Raw genomic sequence first — 25915 nt, forward strand, 5'->3', positions numbered from 1 at the left:
AGCATCTGTCCCGTAAATCAAAGCACTCCCGACTTGCTGGGTGTGACAGGTCTCCGAGAATTTCATGGAGCCCTTTGGAGGAGGCATCGTTGTGAACCGCGAAAGCATTTGACAAAGTTAAAAGCGTCCCGGAGAGCCTGGCTCTGGGGGAGCTCAGAGCCTCGGGCAGGCGCAGATTCCATCCAGAAAGGGCAGCTCCTCTGACCCTCTAAGGAAACCTGGGGAAGGTTCCGGCTGGTGGGGCCAGAGCAGCAAGGCCATTGTGCTGGAGCCCAGGGATTGTTTGGGAGGAAGGCGACACTTGGGGACGTGTAAGACAGCGCCGTCTGCACACCTTTGACCACTGAAGCCGCACGGACGTCCCCGCATGTGGTCACTCACTGTCGACTGATCGGAGTCACTCAACCACGCCACGGGAATCCTTTGTCTGCCGGCCCGAGTGACCATCTCAGAAACAGCCGATTCAATAGCTTCTGTGTTGCGATTATAGAGAAGATCCATTTCCAGTGTAGAAAACGTAGGGAAAAGCAGAGACATATGCAAATAGAAATACAATGGGTGGATTATTTCTTTTAATGGACCTCGATGCATGTTCTTGTTCTTTTTTGTTTTTCCTTCTGGCTTTTACAGAAGCAAGATGTTGCTGTGCACCCAGCCGATGCCCTGCTCTGCGCACTCAGCATCCCACGGTGGCGATCTCAGCTGGGGGCTCCCTCGCTCACCTAACTGCTGCCTTAGCACTGAGCACGTAGCTTTCCCCACTGTTTCAGACTCATGGATTCTCTCCCCAGGCCTCGCCTGCAACGGGAAGCCCAGGCCCAGCTTCCAGTCATGGGGTTTGGCCTGGTGGGACTACCCAGTGGTGTGCTGGGGCCAAGGGTGGAGGGGGTCTGGGGAGGGTGCATTTTGAACCTGCCAGGCCAGAGGGAAGGCAGGCCAATGAGCCCATCGGCCCCCAGGGTGCCTGGAGGGGAGCCCCTTAGTGAACTAGTGTCGAGAAGCATCGCTGGCCCTCCGCCGGGACGATCAGCCTCCGGTCTTGGGGGCGTCTCTGCTGGCTCTCTCCATGTCTTCTCCAGAAGACCCCCTTGACCAACCCCCGCTGCACGCACACAGGTGTGTGTGGCCCCTGTCTCTGCTGGAGGACACTCTGAGACCAGCCACCCACTGCCTGTCTCTCGGGACAAGGGAGGAGCCATCTCGGTTGGGGGTCATTGTGCTGTAGTGGGACAGTTGGGACAGCATTGACCAAGGGGCCTGCTGATGGGGGGCTGAATGGTGTCCCCCAAGCGAATGTCCAGCTGGAAGCTGTGGATGTGAACTTATTTAGAAAAAGGGTCTTTGCAGGTGTAATTAAAGATCTTGAAATGAGATCATCCTGGATTATCCAGGTGGGCCCTAAATCCAGGGACAAGTGTCCTTAACAGGAGAGAGGCAGAGGGACATTTGAGACAGAGAAAAGAGGAGACAGAAGCCACGTGAGGATAAAGGCAGAGGCCGGAGAAAGGCAGCCACAGGCCCAGGGATGCCTGGAGCCCCCAAAGCTAGAAGAGGTAGGAAGGACCCTCCCTCAGACTCTCGGGAAGGAGCCAGCCCTGCTCACATCTGGATCTGGGGCTTCTGGGCCCCAGACGGTGGGAGAACAGACTTGTGTGTGTAAGCCGCCCACTTTGTGGTCATTTGTTACGGGTGCCCCAGGACACTGATGCGGAGTCCCGGGCTGTTGCTTGGAAGTGGCATGGCCCCGGCAGGGGTACCTGTGTCCTCGAGTAAGGGTGGGGACCCGGGGTCTCGGTAGAGCCTGGCACGGCAGAGGTGCCTGGAAATGGCCGTTGGGGGCTGCAGCGACTTGTAGGCAAAGAGGACGGGAGGCCAAGGGCCACCCCTCGGAAACGTCTCGTGTGACCTGGTAGGAGGCAGGCTGCCGCTTAGCTGCATTCAGGTCCAGAGCAGCCCTGGACGGGGCTTTGGAAAAAGGCCCCTTCTTGTCGCAGCCTAAGTGCAGCAAAAGGTCGGGACTGGGGCCGACGGGACCAGCCCTCCAGACGTGCCCAGTGCCTGCATCCCAGCCCTGGTGGCCTGCCCTGGGGCCCTGGGAGCCACCAGCAGCCCCTCCGTTCTCACGCATCCACTGCGGCTGAGTCTTGTCCCATTTCCTAGATGGGGAAACCAGGTCCTGTGCCGGTCCCCAGCACACAGCGGGAGCCTTTGGAAGGAATCTCCAACCCCCTTGATCTGTGGTATGTGCAGCCAGAAACCCTAGCCAGAACTGAGCTGGGAGCATCTGTTTAAATGCCTCAAAACAGAAATACCTCTGGTCTCTGCTGACCTGCCAGAAAGGCAGGGCTGGAGGCCTAGGGAGCTGAGGACGCCGCTCTCGTCCGTCCTCCTCCTCACCCGTCTCCCTCTCTCCTCTTTCACTTAACAGACGTTTATCAGGCCAGGTACATGCCAGGGCCATGCTGGGCCCTGGGGGTACGGTACTGACCAAGATCTCCACAGCCCCGCCATGGAGCTTATAGACGCTGGACACAGGGAAATACAGAACCAATGGCAGAAACCATCATTTGATGACGATTATGGTAAGTTCTGTAAAGGAGGCAAGGGTCCCTTCTGAGCTTCATTTCCTCGGCTGTGAATGGGGACGGCATCCTCAGGGCTGCCATGGCCAGAGCCACAGGCCACAGGCGCACGCCCACACGAGCACACGCACACGCTCACACACGAGCACACGCACACGTATGCAGGTACACACACATGCACACGCTCACACACGAGCACGCGCACTCATGCACACACACACACACACACGTGCACGTTCACGGGTACGCACATGGCACATGCATGCACGCAGCGCCTGACCCAGAGCTGGCACTCCGCTCCACGGTGACTACCATCAGTAATAAACGGTGCAGAATGCTCTGGAACGCTCGGCCCAAGTTGGACTTCTCACCATCTTCTGATTCCTAAAACGGCTGTTCCCTGTGCCCTGGCCTGGGGTTTGCTTCTCAGGTAACACTTCAAGGAGGAGGCTGACACCCCCATATGGAACGAGACCCAGCCCCCAAGTTTGTAAACATGATCTCCCACTTTTAAAAATGGCATTGCTTATGACCGAAAGGAAGCTACCGATTGAGGAGAGAACTGAGCCACTGTCTGCTGGCAGGGAGGGGGTGGGGGAAGAGCTTCTGAGGGACTGGAGAGCTTTTGGGGTCATTCCCTAGGGAACGGTTGCCTTGGAAGATATATCCTGTGACATCAGGGAGACAACGTGACTCCCGTTTATCCAGGAGACACGCCCCTGGAAGGCCCAAAATAGCCCGACTTCTCTACACCCTACTTGGTGCTGCGCTGTGGCACCATGGGTCGGCCCCACGGCCTCCCGGGCCTCAGTTTCCTGCTCTGGAAAATGTGGTGATGACAGCGATCTTGATGAACCCACGGTGCTCTTGCTGTGCTTCCACAGGAACAAATCTGGGAACCTGGTTTGGGGCTGGAAATCCCTCCCGATGTACCAGCCACTGGCTCTACGATAAGCCACGAGTGGGTACCAGGCAGGTGGGTGGGGCTTTCTCCTCTATTTTTTTTTTTGCATTTTATTTATTTTTTATACAGCAGGTTCTTATTAGTTAACTATTTTACACATATTAGTATATATATGTCTATTTTTTATTTTGAAAAATTCCAAACCTCCAGAGAAGTTTCCAGAACAGCATAAGAAATCCCCATACTCCCTTCCCCCGCATCACCAACATTTGCCATGTTTGCATCCTTACTCTCTCCTACATACGTGTTTTTCTGAATCATTTGAAAGTTGTGGATATGACAGTTTTATTTCTAAATACTTCACAAGCAAGGACATTTTCTACAGAACCACGAGACAAGGAGAAACCCAGGAAATTTAACCACCACAGACTGTTAACCAGCAGACAGTCTGCATTTACATTTCTCCAAGGGTTCCGGTAATGTCCTTTATAGTGGTTTACTTTCTCTTGACATTTTTTTTTAAGATTTAAAAAAATTTTTTTATTTCTAAAACCTTTTATTTTCTATTGGAGTATAGTTGACTTGCAATGTTGTGTTAGCTTCAGGTGTACAGCAAAGAGATTTATTTATACATATACATATATCCATTCTTTTTCAGATTCTTTTCCCATGTAGCTTATTACAGAGTATTGAGTAGAGTTCCCTGTGCTATACAGTAGGTCCTTGACGATCATCTATTTGATCAATATATATAGTAGTGTGTATCTGTTAATCCCAAACTCCTAATTTATACCCCCCCTTTCCCCTTTGGTAACCATCAGTTTGTTTTCTAAATCTGTGAGTCTTTTGTAAATAAGTTCATTTGTATCTTTTTTTTTTTTTTTGGCTGTGCAGCGCAGCTTGCAGGATTTTAGTTCCCTGATCAGGGATTGAACCCGGGCCCTGGAAGTGAAAGCACCAAGCCCTAACCCCTGGACCGCCAGGGAATTCCCTCATTTGTATCATTTTTTAGATTCTACATCTAAGTGATATCATATGATATTTGTCTTTCTCTTTCTGACTTACTTCACTTAGTATGATAATCTCTAGGTCCATCCATGTTGCTGCAAATAGCATTATTTCATTTTTCATGGCTGAGTAATATTCCACTATGTATATATAATACATACCACATCTTTATCCATTCATCTGTCGATGGACACTTAGGTTGCTTCCATGACCTGGCTATTGTAAATAGTGCTGCTATGAACATTGGGGTGCATGTATCTTTTGGAAGTATGGTTTTCTCTGGATATATGATTGGGCAGGTGTTTTTAATAAGGGACTTCCAGAGTGTAGGGGGGTTTCTTTTTCAAAAGACTTTATCACAAATCCAATGTTGCACTGGACTGTGCGTGTGTATGTGTGTGTGTGTTTTGGGACGGAAGGAATGTCGTTACTATAGAGTGTGTTCCTGTCCCCGCTCTGCTGCCCACAGGCTGGATGTCTTTGGGCCCATCCTTTCCCCTCCCTGGTTCTTATTTTGTTCATTTAGGAATGAGGGGCTTCTAGGAAATCGTCTTTGCAGGTCCTGTCCAGCCCCAGAATTCTGAGCCCATCCATTTCAAATGAGCTGGAACAGCACGTTCAATGTCCATAGAAGCTTAGCCTCGGGGAACATCTACCTGTCCTTCCTGACGGTCTCTGCCCGGGCCAGGTGGGATGAGACCGCCCCTGAGCCCTGCTCCCTGGGTGACCTAATCCGGTTCCTTTCCCGGAAGCTGCTCGCCATTCCCATACGCATCAGCAGGTCTTTACTGCCAGCCTGGCTTTGAGCCTCAGTCTCTCATCTGTCAAATGGGTCAACAGCTGGCTCTCAGTGCTGCTGCAGGAATTCTGTGTGATAACGGCCTTGACTGCAGAGCAGAGACGAGGTCTTACACGTGAGCTGAGGCAAAGGAACCGGATCTGATCGTGGGTGAAAGTTGCTGCCCCTCCTCCCCCAATGCTGGTGGGTTTCTCTCTTTATCAACTTCACTCCAAGAGGAATTCCAGCATTCCGAGGGTCACGATGAAAATGACAGCGGGCATCTCAGAGTCCAGCAGTGCTCCCTGAAATGTAATTACGGTACAGGGGGCTATCCTGTTCCAGACTTCTGGAGAAGTTCTCATTTATGCTCCCTGGCTGGCCCAAAGCATCCTGCAACTGAAATGTCAACCACACCCGCGCGGGGCCTCCCTGCCTGCATCTCCGGATGCCTCAAGTACACCCCCCAGCTGCGGGCGAGCCCTGCCTCTGGGGAACCATAGGGCAGGCAGAGGCTCTGGCACATGAGGTCTGATCCATCAGAAGTGCTCAGAAAGGTTGGCAGATCAACAAAAAATCAATACGGTAATGAAAGCCAGGGAAGGGTGGAAGGAAGGATGGATGGAATGAACAAGGAAAGGATAGACAAACCGTCGAACCCAGTGAATTCGCGGCCACATCAACACCTCCTGGTTCCTTTAAATGATCCGCGCAATATTTCTTGACCACCCACTACGTGTCAGGATCTGCACGAGGCGCTGAGGGCTCGGCTGTCAACTGTGCAGACGCATCCCCCACCTCCGCGGCGATGTGTCCAGGAGGAGACAGATGACAGAGCAATAATGGCACCAAGAAATAACAGCCAGGTGTGACTGAACCAGGGCTGCTCTGAAGCAGGGTGGGAGGAGGAACCTCTCTTGCTGTATTATAGGGAATCAACCCAGGGGCTCAGATGACCACTCTAGGAAAATACCCAGGCAGGTGATGGGGCTGAGAAATCGGAAGGCAGGGTCCTGGCCCCGGCTGAGCCTCTGAATTTGGGCAAGCCTCTCAACTTTCTGAGAGAGTCTGTTTTGGTTTTCCCTTCTTTCCTTCTTCTTCTTCTTCTTTTTTTTTAAATATAGTGCAATAATTAAGAGTTTTATGACTTGAATTCAGACAGAACTGGATTCAAACCCAAATTTTGCTTTTATTAGCTTTGTGCCTCTGGGCAGAGTACAGTTTCTGAGCCTCACTTTCTGCATCTTTAAAATGGGTGCTGGGACTTCATTGGCGGTCCACTGGTTAGGACTCCGCACTTCCACTGCAGGGGGAGTGGGTATGATCCCTGGTCAGGGAACTAAGATCCCGCATGCCCCAAGGCACAGACAAATAAATAAATAAAAATAAAATAAAATAAAATGGGTGCTGTGTATTCACAAACGCCAAGCCATGGAAGCGACCTAAGTGTCAATTGACAGATAAATGGGTAAAGAAGATGTGAGATATATATATTATATATACACAATGGAATATTACTCAGCCATGAAAAATGACAGAATGCCATTTGCAGCAACATGGATGGACCTAGAGATTATCATACTAAGTGAAGTAAGTCAGAAAGAGAAAGACAAATATCATATGATATCACTTATATGCGGAATCTAAAAAAATGATACAAATGAACTTGTTAACAAAACAGAAACAGACTTACAGGCATAGAAAAGAAACTTATGGTTAGTTTGGGGAGGAGGTGGGAGGTAGGGATAAATTAGGAGTTTGGGATTAACATATACACACTACTATATATAAAATAGATAAATCAATAAGGACCTACTGCATAGCACAGGGAACTCTATTCAGTACTCTGTAATAACCTATATGGGAAAAGAATCTGAAAAAGAATGGATATATGTATAACTGAATCACTTTGCTGTATACCTGAAACTAACACAACATTGTAAATCAACTACACTTCAATAAAAATATAATCGGTGCCGTGAAAATTAAATGTAAAAACATAAAGTGCCTAGCACACTTCTTGGCACGTACTAAGGGCTTAACAAGTGTCAGCCATCCCCATCCCCATCCCCATGCCCATGCCCATGCCCATCCCCATCCTCATCCCCATCATCATCATCATGACCAGCACAGCGTCTGGTATATAACAGGCATACAGCAAACTGAGCCCACTTTGTGTATCAAGTTTGAAGAATAGTCAATTGGTGGAGGCTGGGTTGGCAATCACAGGTCTGGGGTCCCAGTACTTTCCAATTTCAATATTTTAATTTTATCTGAAGGACATCACTACCAGCACAGTTAATGTTTTCTCATCAAGCTACTTTTTGTTTTCTTTCACTGGGTCACATTTACGCCACTGCTGCATTCTTACATCGCTACACTGATGGGTCCAAATCTCTTCCGTTGGAACATATTTCTGTTTTGATGATGGAGGCAGTGGGAAAACAGAATTCATGGGCAGGAATCAATCCCAGGAAAAAGTTGCCAGTTCCTATCATCACAAATGACAAAAGTCAGGCACAACCACACCCAGGCCCCGCCCGATGGGGGTGGGGGAGGAGCTGGCCAACTGCGGGGGTGGGGGGGGTCTCAGGCCCTGGGGGGGTCGGTGGGGTGGGTGTCTGAATCAACAGCAAGAGAGGCTGCCGGTCCCAGCTGCTGTGCCATCTGGGTGATGGCTGGTGGTGGCCGTGACTTAAACACCATGTCAGACTCGCCCGATGATGTGTGGAGGAAGCTGTACCTCCCTCAGTGTAGACAGGACAGGGTAGTTCCCGAATTCCAGGAGAACGCCGCTCCAGCCTGCCCTGATCTAGTGGCCTCACGCTGATGGAACGCACATGGGAAGAGAGACCACGGGCCCAGTAACTCCCCTTCCGAGAGTGGGCAGATGTGAGATGTGCCTCCACAGATGTCCTCCCCTGGTTGATGTGGATGGGGAAACTGGAAACAAGATAAATATATAGCAACAGGGGACAGACTGCATACCCCATGGTACACCACTCAGATCTGCTGGCACCGAGAGAGGCCGCCTGCAGGATATTTAATGCCACGGGAAATGTTTACAGTAAGTGGGGCAACAGGAGGATACAATTCAAATACTTAAAAACATATATATGGGGCTTCCCTGGTGGCGCAGTGGTTGAGAATCTGCCCGCCAATGCAGGGGACACGGGTTCGAGCCCTGGTCTGGGAAGATCCCACGTGCCGCGGAGCAACTAGGCCCATGAGCCACAATTACTGAGCCTGCGCGTCTGAGCCTGTGCTTCACAACAAGAGAGGCCGCAATAGTGAGAGGCACGCGCATTGCGATGAAGAGTGGCCCCCGCTTGCCGCAGCTAGAGAAAGCTCTCGCACAGAAACGAAGACCCAACACAACCATAAATAAATAAAAACAAAACAAAACAAAAAAACATATATATGAACACACTTTCAAAAGTCTGAGGAAGAGATTCACCCAAATAGAAACAGCAACTCATAATGCAGTCATGATATTCCAGGTTTCAGAATTGTCCTTTGTGCTTTCCTGTATTTTCCAAATTTTCAACCAGGAACAAGGACGACTTTTGCACTGAAAGTGTTCAAAATCAACTTTACTGAGGCATAATTTACAATAAAATGCCGCCTAATTTCAAGGGCACCGTTCAAGGAGTTTGGACAAATGTCATTGCCTGTTATTCACAGCAATCAAGAAAAAGAACATTCCTATCATCCCAGAAAGCATCCTCTGGGCCTTTCCAGTAGACCCCCACCCCCTCTCCCGCCTTGGGCAACCACCGGCCAGGTTTTGTCAACGTAGGTTAGACTGGTCTTTTCTTTAATGTTACCATTACATTTTTTTTTGGATTTTTAAAATAATATTTTAATTTCAATTCTTCAGTACCATTACATTTTAAAATAAATAATAGGGACTTCCCTGGTGGCACAATGGTTAAGAATCCACCTGCCAATTCAGGGGACACGGGTTCAATCCCTGGTCGGGGAAGATCTAAGCCCGTGCGCCACAACTACCGAGCCCGCGTGCCACAACTACCGAGCCCATGTGCCACAACTCCTGAAGCCTGCGCACCTAGAGCCCGTGCTCCGCAACAAGAGAAGCCACCACGATGATCAGCCCACGCACCGCAACGAAGAGCAGCCCCCGCTCGCCGCAACTAGAGAAAGCCTGCGCGCATCAGCGAAGACCCAACACAGTCCCCCAAAATAATTAATTAATTAATTTAAAAATAAAAATAAAATAAAATAAATAATAAATGTAGTAAATATAGCCCGTCTGTTATACACCTACATTTGCCAGGCAGTCTCTGTGTAAATATGGATCCCGTGTTTGATAGAGATATCTTTTATCTCTAATGTGAGTTAATTCTCACATGAACTCTTTTGGAGTTTAAAAACTTTCCTTTTTCTGTTTCACAAATAAGAAAACTGAGGCTCAGAGAAGACTTCCCTTTTCTAGGCTAGCAGGATGCCCTGTTTTTAGAATAATGATGTTAATAGGGGAAAAAAAGGGCTTTGGTGAAGCAGAACGCTTTGGGGGAAAGGATGCATGTTCTAGTAGATTCTAGCAAAAATATGAGGCTGAGACTCAGGTGCCCCCCCCTCCCACCCCGAGTTCCAGTCTTGGCGAGGCCAAGAACTCTCTGTGTGGCTTGTCGTCCCCCCGCCCGCCACCCCCATCCAAGTCTTCACCATCCTTTCTGTCCCCAAAGTTCTTATTTTTTTCTGATGAAGATTTTTACCAACACCCAGAAGTTTCTGTAATTACAAAGTACTTCTCAACTAAGGGGCGGGGGCGGGGGATTTGGGATGGGCACAGAGAAGTGCTTGTGTATTTAAGAAGGCACTTTTGACATTGTAACGTAAATTTCTAACTGTAAAGTGAAAAGAAAAGGGATTACTTCCACAATGCAAAGCCTGGAAGTCAAGCTAAAGAGATTTTCTTAGCTGTTGGGATGTGGGTTTAGAAACAATGGAAACTGACCACGATCAGAACACCACCAACAAGCTCAGATGCAGGAGGGAGACCCCCGGAGAAGGGTTTAGGGCAGTTAAAAAAGATCCCAGCTAACATCAGATCCAGAACAAAGCCGCCACGCCAAGCCCTTCTGGCCATCTGGGCCTGAGACCCCTGGGGCCCTGCGTGGGTTGAGAGAGTGTGGGGATGATTGGACCTTGCTTGCATTGCCCGCTCCCCTCACCAGGGTGAGTCAGATGGCTCAGCCACCTGGACCAAATCAAATGCAGCCCGAACGCTGGAAATCAGCCCCACCCAGCACACTGGGGGTTGCAGGGGTCGGGGTCTGCCCTGAGCAGCTCGGGAGCTGGTTGGTCCTCACCTCTTGGGCCATCACCGCTCTCACCTGGAGAGCCCCACCGTTAGCGGCAGCGCCCCCTGCTGGCCAGCGCCGCCTCTCCTCGGCCCTCTTTGGCTTCCTGCCACCACATGGACCCAGGGTACCAGCAAACCAGCCCAGACTCTGGGCCCCACCGCCTGGGTGCAAACCCTGGCTGGCGGTCTGGCCGAGTCTGTAAGCCTCAGTTTCCTCACGTGTAGCACAGATTAACCACCGAAACTCGCAGACCATTGCTCTGACCATGAAATGTCACGTACACAGCAGCTCCTAAGGCGATGGCTGTCCGTCTCCATGAACTATGTCCCAGGCACTATCTGTCCACTCTCCCGTACGACCCAGGACAAGGCTGAAAGCAGGCAGGAGGAGGCAAGAGGCCCAGCAGGTTCATGACCTGCCCAGGGACCAGCGGGGTGTGATCTATGCTGCAGAGGGTCTGACCCTGGGACCCGCGGCCCTGCTAGGAGGCCACACTGTCTCCCTGAAATGCAGCTTGGCCTAGATTTACAAGCCCGACGGCCTGGGTTCAAATTCCACGTTCACCACTTACAGGCTGTGCAGCCCTGGGTCACTGTGACACTTTTCTGGGGCCCCCTCCCTGTTCAGTGGGGGAGGGCAGAATACCGTGGGGGGAGAGCACCCATCACACGCTTAGAACAGGGCCTGGGCGTAGGAAGCTGCCACTTTCCCAGCTTCCTGAGCTCCTGGATCACGGTGGCCTCTCTTTTCCCACCATGGCCTTAGGAGGGGCAGCAGAGGGGTGCGGGTGGAACCAGAGGCCGCCCCGTCCTCCCCCAGCCCAATTTGGGGCACGGCCCCCAGTGCAGCCTCTGTCATCCTCCTCAATGCCCTGCATTTATCCAGGATCTTTAAAACGAAAGCTGCAGGGGAGGGTAATTAAGTTTAATAGGAGCCGCTGTCGATTTAAAGCCACAGGGGGGAAGTAATTAGATTTAACAGAAGCCGCGGCTTTCTGAACCAAGACACTCAGCGTGGGGGTCCCCGGCCTATAAAGCTTTCGAGATGATGTCTTTTTGTAAAGACTTTCCTGGTGACATTTTCTGCACGCTCCGTCATTAACGCCAGTCACCGACTGGGGTATGAACATGGCCTTTGCTCATTGAAATTCATTAGGCCTGGCATTGCTTTCTCCCTTGTCTCCCCTGTTTGCCCTCCCGTCGCCCCTGAGCTCAGCCAGTGTGGCTTTTCCCCAAAACCAGCCTCCTGGGGCCCCTCACCCAGAGTTGGGGGCGGAGGGGTTGGAGGAACAATGAGAAAGAATCAGTGTTGAGCCAAAAGCCCCCTAGGAGGACCCCTCTTTTTCCCGCCGGGCATGCTCTGGACGCGGTGTCCTTTTTCCGAGCCTCATCAGAACAGCCATCCAGTTCGCGGGAGTCACTGCACTGAGTGGCCCCAATTTCCCCAGCTGGTGCCTGTCCCCACCCCCGCAAACAGCGCACCCTGGCACTGCAGAAGCGCTCAGGGACCCAAGGACCGGACCTACGGCAAAGGGCCCCTCCGAAACAAAGGAGCCTCCCTGCGCCGTGCACCCTGGAAAGTCAGTTTCCCAATCCGCAGCTTGCGAGCCCACCCTGCCCCCCGAAAGGCGCCTTCACCACGACGGCCCTTCCAGGCTCCATCTCCGGGGACTGCCGGGCCGGGCGGAGGCGGGACGGCGACGGGGCGCAGAGCCAAGCCGGGCCGAAACCGGGGCTGAAGCGCCATCTAGCGCTCGCCCGCGCGACCCCATTGTTCCTCCGAGAGTGGAGGTCGCGCCCGGTCCCCAGTTGGGGGACAATTTACTGGGGTAAAGGCGGGGTGGGGGTAGGGGGTTGTCGGTGCGGGCAGGGATCGCGAGAACAGAAAGCCGGAGAACGTGAGAGGGTCTGAGCTGCAGGGAAAATTCTAGTGGACGGCTTTAGCTCTGGAGCTTTGAGGGTTGGGACCGTGACGGGAGGGAGTGGATGTGGACTTTTCGGGGAGAGGACCCCAAAGCCGAGGCGAGGCTTTTCCGACCGGGATTAAAGGACGGAAAGCTCAGCGCCATTCCCCGCGCCCCCCGATCTTTGATCCCGGGATTCCTGGTCCGAGCCCCTGCTAGCGCCCCGCGACCGGCGCATTCCCCGGGGAGCCCGTGGCCTGGGGGCTGGGCTCCGTTGTCTCCTTGATTTCTTTGCAAAACCAACGTCGCCCAGCCGAGAGCCACCTGGCCGCAGGCCTCGCCCCCGCGCCGCGGGGAGGAGCTCCCCCCAAGTCTCCGGCGAAGCGGGGCCTCCTCCTCCCCCAGATCTGGGCGGCCTGGGCGGGGTCACCCGGGCGGGGCCCAGGGAGAGGCTGAGTCGGGGGCGGGGTGTGAGTGGGTGTGTGTGGGGGGCGGAGGGCTGATGCAATCCCGATAAGAAATGCTCGGTGTCGCGGGTGAGACGCGCTATATAAGGTCGCCGGCCTCGAGCCGCCGCGCCGTCGGAGCTGGGGAGCCGAACGCCCAGGTGCCCGGAGCACACGGCTGCCTCCTCTCTCGAGGGACGCGGCCACCCCGCCTCCGCACGCTCAGCTCCGCAGGCCCTCCCGGCTGCCGCCCAGCCTCCCGCACCCTCACCGCCCGATCTGCGCCCAGAGCCCCGAGCCCGAGGGAGGTGCCATGCGGAGCGCTCCGAGCCGGTGCGCCGTGGCCCGCGCCCTGGTCCTGGCCGGCCTCTGGCTGGCTGCAGCCGGGCGCCCCCTAGCCTTCTCGGATGCCGGGCCGCACGTGCACTACGGCTGGGGCGAGTCCGTCCGCCTGCGGCACCTGTACACCGCGGGCCCCCAGGGCCTCTCCAGCTGCTTCCTGCGCATCCACTCAGACGGCGCCGTGGACTGCGCGCCGGTTCAGAGCGCGCACAGTGAGTGCCCGCCGGGTCCCCCACCCGTCACATCTCCCCTTCTTCCCTTTACCTCCTTCGGCTCCCGCGAGCTCCCCACTCCCGGCAACCCCAGGTCTTGGCACTTCGGCGTTCCACTCCCTTCCCGGACCCCCCGACAGCGGGAGGAGCTGGCGGAGGGGGGAATGGGTGCATGGACCTACTGCACCCACGCGTTACCCTCCCCTTCCCCCCTTCGGCTCCTGCGGACCCCACCACCACTCCCGGGAACCCCAGGTCTTGGCACCTCGGCATTCTACTCCCTTCCCGGGCCCCCAGACATCGAGAGGAACTGGGGGATGGGGGGACACGGGCCCGCGCACCCACCAACCATTTCCACGTGTTGTGGGCCCCGCGGGCTCCGGCTGCAGTTTTGTGCTGTCTTCCCGCCCAGGTTTGATGGAGATCAGGGCAGTCGCTCTGAGTACCGTGGCCATCAAGGGCGAGCGCAGCGTCCTGTACCTCTGCATGGGCGCCGACGGCAAAATGCAAGGGCTGGTAGGTGTCTCCACCCGGCAGGACGCGCTGGGGCGCGGGCCTGCGGGCGAGGGGGCCGCGCTGGATCGGAGACAGGGTTTCCTTGCTTCCTCCGCCGGGGTCCCCATGGAGCTCGGAGGGGAAGGCTGCAAGGGCCGGACTAAGCTAATGTCCGACTTTCTAATATGGAAGTTTATGGCTGGAGAATGCTTGAGACCCGCCTTTGCATTTCCACTTGAACCACAAGCGGGTCCAGTCGGACGAAGGAAACCCATTTCTCGGCTCTTTGACGTTAAACGGGGAAAACCCCCCTCGGGCCTTTTCCTCTTCTGCCTGTGTGGTGCTCGGCCCCCCTCCCCCCTCTCCCTACGGTATTTTAAAAGAAGGGGGTGGGGAGGAAAGAAAGAAGGGTATATCCACAACTTGGGTTTGTTTTTTTTTTTTTAAGTCAACCTTCAAATAAGTCAGAAGAAAAACCGCATTTGGTATTGAAGAGTTTTTTCACAATGAAAAACTGATTTTTGCAGCCGCGTTAGGGTAATATTGCAGTGGCCGTGCTCGTCCTCCTGTCGGGCTCACCTGAACTGCAAAGGCTTTTTTGGGAGGCGGGGGGCAGGCTGGGAAGGCCCAGGTAACCATAGAGGTCTCAGGCCAGGAAGTGAGCAGATGCCGGGTCTCTGGTCGCCGGAACAAAGGCGGGGAGAGTTCAAAGGGAGCCCGCGCCCCCGGGCGCGCAGAGGAGGCTGTGTGAGGTCCGGACCTGGCGCGGGGCCTCAATGCAGCCCCGCTGGGCCGGGGGCTGGGATGGAGGGGCAGGGGCCAGGGGGTAGGGAGGGGACCGCTCCTCAAGGGATGCCCCACCATCCGGAAAAGATGGATGCAGATGCCTGCCTTTCCGCAGCGCAAATCTTTTTTGTGTCCCCAAATTTTGTGGTTCTGGTGCCCGTTTATTGTTTATCCATAGATAAATGAACCTGCCTGTTGCAGGCTTTATGGCAGTCCTGCGTGAAAGGACAAGAATGCAGGCAAAGAAAGCTGATACCCAAAGCCACTCCAAAACCGCAGTTGCCACTTTTGTGACGTTTACTTATGGGGGTGGGGTGAGGGCGCCAGTGGAGGGAGCGCCGGCAGGGGCGGATGGGTCTAACCCACCATTCTAGTCCAAACTGGGGGGTGAGGGTCTCCTCACCTAAAATCCTGTTTTGCCTCTAGATCCCGTGGTCACGATTTAGCAAAACTTGAGGATTTTTTTTTTTTTTAAACAAATTCCACATTCTTCTAGAAACTCGAAATCATTTCATTTCCTCTATGGCAAATGAGATGCTAATTTCTCCCAAAGAACCAGCAGAGTGAAGTAGCCGCTCCATTTGGTTTTAATTCCCTTGTTTACCAATTTGCATTTCCCCAGCGGTCTGGTGGCCTCATTCCCGCTCGGGTTGCTTCATTAGATGCAGGCCTTATCAGGGCCTTATCTAAGCACGACGCTCACCCACCTGCAGTTCAGCGACCTTTGTAGGCTTGGGCAGAAATGAGACTGGGTGCCTCCCAGCGTAGTTTATGGCCCAGCCCTCCTGGCTCCCCGCCTTTGGCTGTCCTCTGTGTCCCCAAGGCGTAATGACCCTCTCCAGTTTGGGACACGACTTGCTCGTTCTCTGTGTTCTGGAACCAGGGACTGCTTTCCGTCCTTCTGGCCACCCACGGGGTGGCGGCTTCTTCCTGGCCTGGGGGGAGGGGGCTGCCTTTATCTCCCCGATCCTGGCAGGCTGCCTGGAGGGCCCCAGCTACTGAATAAAGGAGCCAGAGGGGTTGAGGTTTCTCTTACCAGGGCACCAGACAAAAAGGCTCAGAACCACAGTCATTTGGGCCTAAATGGGGAATAGGTTCTTTCATCTGGGGCCCGGATTGGATTACTCCTGATTCTTAATTAAAAGACTGATCCAAAAAGGATAACCTAGTTTAGCAATGTCTCCCAAAGTGCCAGTGGAATACAAGGGACTTTTTCATGGCAATAATTATATAGTCAATGTAATGTGTGCCTCTCGTGGCTGTGATTTTATGGCTATTGCTCGGAAGAAGACTAAGTTTAAAAAGTGACATGATTTAGTGAAAAATATAAAGGATCTATGTAAGGTATATATAGATATTGAGAATATACATAAAACACATGAAGTATGTGTGTATAGTTGAAGGTTACAAAGTATAAAGGTATATAAGGTACATATATATGTATAATATATGTTTAGTATATAGGTTTAATGTTATATTTAACATTTATTTAATATGATATAATTTATTAAATATTTACCTATTAATACAATGATATATGTTTAATGAGTATATTAATATAACAAAAAGCTTTCTACTTCATATATGTGTATATAACATTATACTAAATATATATAAGTACCTATATATATATATATAAAGTATATGTTTAGTATATATGTTTAATGTTATATTTAACACGCATTTAATGTTATATAATTATATTTATATACTAATACAAAGTAATATGGTTAATGAGTATATTAATATAACACACGCTATATACTTTATATAAGTATATATACAACATTATACTAAATACATATAAGCATAAATATATAAATATGTGCTTTATACACCTTCATAGTTTATACCTTTATATAACCTTTAACTCTGTACACATACACACACACGGCTAATGGTGCGGACCCAAGGGGCGGTATGTAGCACGCGTGCTCACCTGGCTCTGGTCTCTCTACTACCTCTGCCGGTGTCACACCCTGGTGGGCACCCACTTACGCTCACAAGCTGCCTCTTTGCTCTGCAGAGCCATTACTCGGCCGAGGATTGTGCTTTTGAGGAGGAAATCCGTCCGGACGGCTACAACGTGTACTGGTCCAAGAAACACCATCTCCCGGTCTCCCTGAGCAGCGCCAGGCAGAGGCAGCTGTTCAAAAGCAGGGGCTTTCTGCCGCTGTCTCACTTCCTCCCCATGCTGTCCACCATCCCAACAGAGCCCGATGAAATCCAGGACCACTTGAAGCCCGATTTGTTTGCTTTGCCCCTGAAAACAGATAGCATGGACCCGTTTGGGCTCGCCACCAATCTGGGAGTGGTGAAGAGTCCCAGCTTCTATAAGTAACTAGAGGCTCTGTCCTCCCCCCACCCCCCGCCCCTGGAGACCAGGACCCCAGGCCTGTGGTGCTTGCGGACTGGGTTTTCTACAAGTATGATCCTGAGTCCAGGTTCTATTTAGCTTTAGGAAGAAACATTTAGAACTTGTACATAGACAAAGTTTTGCATTGGCTGTGCCAGTTTCTAGTGGATAGACTTGTATGATCATAAAATTGTAAGCCTTCCATCCTACCCGTCCAGCTGCTACCTACCCCAGCCCCCCAACCCTGCTGGACAAGTCGCTGTGCTGTCCTGGTTCTGCTTGAATACCTCCACTGGTGGGGAGCTCACTACCTTTGGCAAAGATCTTATGCCAAGCTGACATTCTCTGCAGTTCTCTCCCATCCTTTCTAGCAGGGGCAGCCAGAGGAAAAGCAGTCATTTTAAATTCATGTACAGGTGATCACCTTGGTGAAACCTCAGGTAAATTTGACTCTACTGCATGTGGAAATTGTTCCAGATCTCAACTCCAAGGAGGCCCACTGGCCCTCCCCAGGCCCCTCCGGCAGAGAAGTAACTGGGTGCAGGCACTGCCCACCAGGCTTCAGGAGCAGGGAGAGCGCAGAGGCCCCCTCCAGCCTGGGTGTAAATCTTGAGAACTCCCTGCTATGGCTGGTTCTGGGATGGGTAATCTCCACGGGACCCCTTCGCAACCTGCCCAGGGCAGATAAGGCAGTCTACCCACCTCCTTCCCTACCCCCTAAAGTGCCGGTCCCAGCAGCCCGTCCCTGTCACAGCCGCTGGGGTTTCCAGGGAATGGGATCTCTGGTTGTGTGGATTTCACTTGAGGCCCCCTAGAGATGGAACCCCACTGCCCCCCCCCACCACCCCGCTCCTTGCTCTCACCTCACTTTGGGGACTGACTCCCTCCTTACACGCTGGGATGTTGTCCTGAAAAGGGCAAAACGCTGTCTTCCGGCAGCTGCTTCCCTTTTTCCAGCCCGTGGCCCCTGGTGTGGGGTCATTCTGTGATTCGGGGCTCAGCAGCCTCCCGCCTTAGGTAAACCCAAACATTTCATCCCAAAGCCAGAAAAAGGAAGATATGAAAGCCCCCCATCTCTCCAGTAACTTGTAAAAGCCGCATGGAGATCAGGTCCTTTCCCCAGCACTTGGTTTCCACTGTGATATTTATGAGTAATTTATTGTGTTTGATATGTACATCTCTTTATTTTCTTACTTTATTTATACCCCCAAATGGTATTTATGTATGTACACGAGGGTTTTTTTCTACATTAAAGCAGACTTTGTATCAAAAATTGTTTGGAGTATTTGTGGAACTGGGATATTTGGGAGGAAGCCGGGGGAGGGGAGGAAGCACTTGCTGTGTGTTTGCCGTGTCTGGGACTCTGATATTTGGGGGCACGTGTTCCGGAATGTTCTAGGATGAGGAGCGGCATCCCCATCCTCTACTCAACAACACATCAGTAACCTCCCCTACCCCCCATCGTGACAACCAGAAATGTCCAAAAGTTGCTGCGTGTCCTTGGGCGACAAAATCACCCCCTGATTGGGAACCACTGGCCTACACATACAGGGTTTCTTTTGTCCAGTTACAAAGCAGGTGGTGATGTCTATTCACGGCCCAGCAATAACCCAGGCTGTTTTCTGTGACCCTCATGGTGTCTCTGTCATGTGGCTTTGTGGTCTCAGCGTGGCTGTGTGCCTTCAGCTGAAACTTTTGTCTGTTCTCCAGCCGGGGACAAGGACTCATTGCTGCCTTGGCCTCTCATCTGCAAAGCCAAAGCTTTCTTAGAAACTTCCAGCAGATTCCACTTACATCCCAGGGCCACCCCCAGCTACAGGGCAGGCTGGGAAAGCAGGTGTTAGGTGGGGCACACTGCTATTCTGATCAAACGGGGCGGGGGGGGGGGGGTGTCTGTTAGCAAGGAAGAAGGGGGATGGGGGACGGTCTCCATGGGGCGACTAATTCAGGACCTACCTCCTAAATGCAAGTATAGATACATGGATTCAGCTGCTGAAATGTGCATTAAAAGTCAAGACTGACAGGCTGCCAGGGGTTAGGAGTGGTGTGAATGTAAAGGTGGTGCTGAGACAGCTTTTTATCTCCCTATCTCCCTGATGGTGGCATCAAATCTACACTCATGATAAAATGCCAGAACTACACTCACCTTTGACTGACCTCAATTCCCTGCTTTTGATGTAGCACCAAGGTTACTTAAGATGCAACCGTTGGGGGAGGCTGGGCAACGGGGACACAGGACCTCTTTGTAACGACTTTGCAGCTTACGGTGAATCTATAATTATTTCAAAATAAAAACTAAAGCCCCCTCACCAACTGCCAAGCAAAAACAACCTGTTCTCTGACAACATAAAAACCACAAATGTTTGCTCCTCAAGCTGCCCAGGTCACAAATGCAGCGTGGATAAGTTTGAAGGCGGGGCAACAGACTGCTGGGGGACAGACACTGGCTGTTCGTTCTTAGCTGAGCCTCAATGTCCTCATCTGTAAAATGGGCTGAGGGTGGGATGAGAATGGAGCTGCAGCACACTGCTTGGAGTGGGCAAGTGTCTGCTTCACTTGCTCAGCAGGGGATTACTGGGTGCTTAGGTGGGGCCCTTAGGATGATTGAGATCACTGTTAAAGTCTATGAAAACCATTTCACCGGGCACCTCCCACCCCACCAGCAAGGGGGCCCCACCCTCTAAACCACCTTTCACACAGATGACACGCCCAGGTCACTCAGAATTGACCCATGCCATTTGCACATCAAGAGGCCCCCTCACTGTTTAAGGCCCCAGCCATCGTGGGCAGGCAGAACTGCATGATGCTTGCTGACACAGCATCCTCTAGCCCTGTTTTACAGATGAGGGAGTGCAGGACCAGAGAGGGCAAGGCACTCATCCAAAGTTGCACAGCCCAGAGGCAGTCTGGTGGAAGGGCTATGGGGTCAGGCCAACCCGGCAAGGAATCCTCAGGCCGTTAACCTGCTGCGTGACCTGTAGCCTCTCTGAGTCTGCACCCTGGTGCGGACGGTGAGATGAACAATGTCTGCCTTGCAGAACTGTTGGGGAAATCCAATAGAATTTTGTCTGCAAGACCCTGTTACATGGTGGGCTGCCAGTGACAGCAGCCCTCACCAGGGCTAGAACTCTCCACCCTGAACCATTATTTCCACTGGTTCTCAGATTTGGCTGTGGATCAAAAATATCGTCTGCCATATCAGTAAACAAAGGATGTTGCCGCCATCAAGCCCTCAGACACTGCAGCCGCCAACACCCCCCCCCCCCCCCCCCCCGCCAGACTGTGCACCCTAAGGGGATTCAGGATGGAGAAAAGCGGGATGCTGGCCCTAGATAGCTAAGGTGCATATCAAAGGAATGATTTCAATCAGCGCAGACTCTTCCATCTCCCCGTACAGAGAAATGTTGCACTAAATTCATTAACTTGAGATGTCTGGTTTTTCTTTAAGTAACAGTAATATTTTGATGTCCAAGGCTTTGATGTGACTACCTGGCTTTTGTTTTTTTGGGGATTTTTTGGGGGGGCCGGTTTGTTTTATTTTGGGGGGTGGGTGTTTGGAGCAGTCCCTCAAAGCTCTCTGAGAGGCTCAAGTCCTCAGAAAGGCCGCGGAATAAAACAGAATTCTCAACTTTAAGGTAGTGCATTTTTTCAGTTGACAGGATGCACATTGGAGTCCCCTGGGGTATAACTAGACCCCAGCCCTGGAGAACCTCGTTGAATTGGAATGAGTGTGGCCTGGACATAGGGATTTTTTTTTAAATTGAAGTATAGTTGATTTACAATGTTGTGTTCATTTCTGCTGTACAGCAAAGTGGAATTTTTTAAATATTCTTTTCCATTATGGTTTACCATAGGATACTGAACATAGTTCCCTGTGCTATACAGTAGGACCTTGTTGTTTATCCATCCTGTATATAATAGTTTACATCTGCTAACCCCAAACTCCCACCCCACCCCTCCCCCAAGCCCCTCCCCCTTGGCAACCACCAGTCTGTTCTCATGGACAGAGGGATTTTTTAAAGCTCCCCTGTGGTTCTCCTCTGCAGCCCAGGTTGAGGACCACAGGGAAACAGGGAAAATGAAAAGCCTCCCTCCCTGGAACCTCCTCCCTACAGCACAGCTGGCAATGAGTAAATGCACAACATTGTAAACTAATTCACACTAGAGTGTTGATGGTTGATATGCTTTCCCTCCAGGTCACATTTTCACTTGACCTGGTGGCCAAAGAGTCATGATGACTGTCTCTATGGATGATGTGGGCACTCGGGCAGGAGATAGGGAAGAATATTTTTTTTTTAGAAATTCACGTTCTTTTATTTATTTATTTATGACTGTGTTGAGTCTTCGTTTCTGTGCGAGGGCTCTCTCTAGTTGCGGCAAGCGGGGACCACTCTTCATCGCGGTGCGCGGGCCTCTCACCATCGCGGCCTCTCTTGTTGCGGAGCACAGGCTCCAGACGCGCAGGCTCAGTAATTGTGGCTCACGGGCCCAGTTGCTCCGTGGCATGTGGGATCTTCCCAGACCAGGGCTCGAACCCGTGTCCCCTGCATTGGCAGGCAGACTCCCAACCACTGCGCCACCAGGGAAGCCCGGGAAGAATATTTTTTTGGGTCTGTCTCTTAGCATCCACCCGCCTGCCCTACCTCCTAGGAAGGTAGCCTTGCCCTCTTGCTGTCTTTCCCTTCCTGCCTTAGATACTGTTGTCAAATTTAGCAAATAAAATTCAGCATGCCCAGTTAAATTTGAATCTCAGATAAGCAACGCTTTGGTTTTTTTAGTATAAGTATGTCCCGTGCAATATTTGAGACATACTAAAAAACTATTCATTGTTCATCTGAAATTCACATGTGACTGGTGTCCTGTATTTTATCTGGCAGCCCTAGCTTTAGCTCCACACCATTGACATGGGGGTCAAATAAGGAGGGAGGACCAGGGGCAGAAAATGGCTCATTTGGACGAGCCTGTCCAGTGGTCAGAGCCCAGAAGCAGAATTCGAAAGACCCCAGGGGCAGGGAAGCCTTGAGAGAATCCCATTCTTTCTTTGGGTTGGTTCCTGTCTGTAAAGTGAGAATCGTTGCACCCCCTCAAGGCCTGTGGCACGCTGGGTCTGGGCCCAGACACAGCATCAGGTGTCAGCATCTCTGTGCGTCTCTGTCTGTTTCCAGGCACTTTCCTGTTCGTGATGACAAGACGGTCCCCAGCAGCTTTGGCTTCTCTTCCGTCCTCCTGCACCCTCGGCAGGGGTGACACACAGTTCTCTCCTACCAACAGCTCCAGCAGGAGTCCCAGAATCAGGTCTGGCGGACCCTTATCCTGTCCCATCTTCATACCGCACCAGGTGTCCACAGCTGGGGCCAGGATGCTCTGACTCGTCAGCTCCATGTCACTTCCTCCAGCACCTGGAAGAGTCAGCCCCACGAAGCTCTGGGATGGAGGGGGGTTGGTTCCCTAGAGGAAAACGCAGGGGGAGAAGAATTCCCTCTAAATGCCTATATTCACCATTTAGGGATAGATTGGGTGAGCTTCCCTCTCCTGGATCAGGACATGCCACCCAGAAAGGATCCAAAAGACCGGGAGGTCTAAGGGGTGGGTGAGCATAGGGCCACCCAGGATGCAGAAACTGCTCACCCAGTTAGTTACAGAGGACAGGCCAACCTACCTGAGCTATCAGCCTGCCCTCCCCCACTATCGAGGCACCAGAAAGGAGGCTCAGCTCCGGGAATGGGGAGGGGAGGTGTATCTTTTGCAACTGGGGGGAGAGACAAAGACAGAGAAAGGTGGAGAGACACGAGAAGGGGAGGGAGAGGTGGGGGAGGGGAGAGAGAGAGGGGAGGGAGAGGTGGGGGAGGGGAGAGAGAGAGGGGAGAGAGAGGTGGGGGAGGGGAGAGAGAGAGGGGAGGGAGAGGTGGGGGAGGGGAGAGAGAGAGAGGGGAGAGAGGGGAACTGGGGGACAGAGAGTTTTCTTAGCGGCTGTGCTCTGGGTGTCCCAGCACACACACCCAAGTCCTCACTGCCTACTGATATCAGACCCTTAACACTCTGAGTGGAGGGGAGGAACCTTCCTTGTACTTCCATCTTTTGCTCCCCCACCCACTTTCCAAGTAAAATCGTCTTACGTCTTTCCTCTGCAAACGTTGAGTCCCACGTCAGATGTTACTGTTTGTGATTCACCAAATAGGATCTTAAAAAACGCATGATAAATATAGTCTCGTGTATTTAGCCCTGGTGTGACCAGTCCGATGCGCTTTCCTCTCTGCAGTTCCAAGCCTTCTTCTAATTTCTTCCTCTTCAGAGAACTTCCTTTAGCCATTCTTTATTGGTAGGGTTGCTGCCAACAAATTCTCTTAGTTTTCCTTCATCAGAGAATGTCTATTTCTCCTTCATTCTGGAGCCACCTGGTCTTTGAAATTCTGTTATATGGCAGCCCTGCTGGACTAAGACAGAACTCAATCTTTCCTCTTCCTCCCCCTCCTCTTCTTCCTTCCTTCCTTCCATCTGTCCATCCATCCATCCATCCATCCATCTATACAAACTTCCTTTCCTCCTTCCTTCCATCCTCCCTCTTAACTTCCTTAATAACTTTAAGTTTCCTGCTTGCTTTCTCTTCCTCCCATTTAGAGTTTAAGGCAAATGTCACCAACTGCCATCCTTCCCAGAGGCTTATGTGTGCAGGGGACATCTCTGGAAGGAAGTACAGGGAGCACATAACTGTAGGATATATATATATCCTGTACATATATCTGTGTGTGTTATAGACTGAATTGCATTCCCCCAAATCAGATGTTGACACCCTAACCCCCAGTATATCTCAGAATGTGACTGTATTTGGACATAGAGTCTTTAAAGAGTTTAATCCAGTTAAAATGAGTTCATTAGGGTGGGTCATTCATCCAACATGACTGACATCCTTAAAAGAAGAGGAAGAGACATGAGGGACGTTTGTGCACACAGAGAAAATGTCACACGAGGAAATGGGAGACGCCGGCTGCCAGCCAGGGAGAGAGGCCTCAGGAGGAACCAAACCTTGGACCTGCAGCCTCCGGAACAGAGACAATTGGTTTCTGTTGTTTAAGCCTCCCATCTGTGGTTTTTAAAATTTTTATTGAAATATAGTTGATTTACAATGTTGTGCTAGTTTCAGGTGTACAGCAAAGTGATTCAGTTATACATACCTATATAGCTATCTATTCATTTTTCGATTCTTTTTCATTATAGGTTATTACAAGATGTTGAGTATAGTTCCCTGTGCTATACTGTAGGTCCTTGTTGTTTACCTATTTTATATATAGTAGTGTGTGTATGTTAATCCCCAACTCCTGATTAATCCCCCTTTTCCCCTTTGGTAATCATAAGTTTGTTTTCTATGTCTGTGAGACTATTTCTGGTCTGTAAAGTTCATTTGTATCATATTTTAGATTCCAGATATAAGTGATATCATATGGTATTTGGCTTTTTCTTTCCGACTTACTTTGCTTAGTATGAAAATCTCTAGGTCCACCCACGTTGCTGCAAATGGCATGATTTCATTTTCTTATGGCCGAATATAATAATATTCCATCATAATACATATATATCACATCTTCCTTATCCATTCATCTGTTGATGGACACTTAGGTTGCTTCCATGTCTTGGCTATTGTGAATAGTGCTGCTGTGAACATTGGGGTGCATGTATCTTTTCAAATTAGAGTTTTCTCCAAATACATGCCCAGGAGTGGGATCGCTGGGATCATTTTATTATGGCACACTTAGCAAACTAATAAATATCTCCACATATGTTGCTAAGAATGAAGTCCAGATGAGAGAATTTAACCTGGACTTAGCCCATTTTCTTAGCACCTAAGCCCCATGAGGCAGGTTTTAATGTTCATTTCCCGCTGTACCCCCAGCCCCAGGACACCCACAGACTCACTGATATGATGTCAGCCTGTATCACTCACAGAACCACAGGCTATGGACCAGGAGCTCCTGCGGAGGCAGGATCCAGGTCTCACCCAGCATCTTGCATCCTGGAGGCGCTTGCTCGTGGGTGATGGAGGGAAAACCTAGGTGAGGAGGTGTCCTTTTGGCCAAAGGAAGAAGTATAACTTGGAGGGTGAGTCACGGGGTTGGGGGGGGATTCAGAGCCCTGGGGTCCTGCAGGCCCTGGGAAGCTCCATCTGCCTTGGGGTGCAGAAGGGAATGCGGGGGACATCATTGCAGGAGTGCTGTCCACCAAACACGCACCCCCTCCAGGCCAGGTGGGTGGGGGGCTGATGGACAACTGCGGGAGTGGGGAGCCTGGTGAGGGGTCCTCATTGGCCGCAGCTATGACACCAGCAGCAGAGCTTGGTCCTTTCTGGGCCTCCACCTTCCCACCTGTAAAATGGGGGATCAGACTTGGGTCCCTGGATTCCACGTGAGATTCCTTTTAAAAAGGTGTGTATTTAATTACACTAATAAAGATGCATGAGTTATTCTTGTGAAAAAGCAAATTCTCTGGGCAAAGAAGAAGTCTATCTTCCTCCCCAATCCCCCCACCCCGGCTCACTCTCCCACCCATCCCGGGCTGTGCGCATTGCTACATCCGTTGTTGGTACCACCGCGGTCCCAAGCCCTGTAATCCCCTGCCGCACTGCTCTCCTCTCCCTGCCCTCACCTCCCCCCTCTCTCCATCCCACTCCATCCCTCTACCAGCCTCTCTGGCCTTCTGATGGCTCCTCCAACCTGACCACTCACCCTTAGGCTCTGCCTGGAGTGATTGCGCCCTCTCACTTTATTGCAGACCTTCCTGA

The 25915-nt window shown here is 51.5% G+C and overlaps 1 protein-coding gene across 1 annotated transcript; it reads left to right on the plus strand.

Annotated features, from left to right (window-relative positions):
- The first annotated feature begins 13047 nt into the window (after positions 1-13047).
- On the plus strand, positions 13048-20397 carry FGF19 (fibroblast growth factor 19). The gene is made up of 3 exons (XM_082342557.1): positions 13048-13505; positions 13918-14021; positions 16813-20397. Exons 1-3 carry the CDS (start codon positions 13265-13267, stop codon positions 17125-17127), a joined length of 660 nt encoding a protein of 219 aa, XP_082198683.1. The 5' UTR covers positions 13048-13264; the 3' UTR covers positions 17128-20397.
- Positions 20398-25915: the final 5518 nt, after the last annotated feature.

The sequence above is a fragment of the Balaenoptera borealis genome (assembly GCF_965194805.1).
Source record: "Balaenoptera borealis genome assembly, chromosome: 11".
In the NCBI taxonomy this organism is placed as follows: Eukaryota; Metazoa; Chordata; class Mammalia; order Artiodactyla; family Balaenopteridae; genus Balaenoptera; species Balaenoptera borealis.

Coding starts and splice junctions, on each gene's coding strand:
- FGF19 (XM_082342557.1), top strand. CDS start 13,265: ATGCGGAGCGCTCCGAGCCGGTGCGCCGTGGCCCGCGCCCTGGTCCTG. Junction 13,506..13,917: donor GCCGGTTCAGAGCGCGCACA/GTGAGTGCCCGC, acceptor CTTCCCGCCCAG/GTTTGATGGAGATCAGGGCA. Junction 14,022..16,812: donor ACGGCAAAATGCAAGGGCTG/GTAGGTGTCTCC, acceptor TTTGCTCTGCAG/AGCCATTACTCGGCCGAGGA.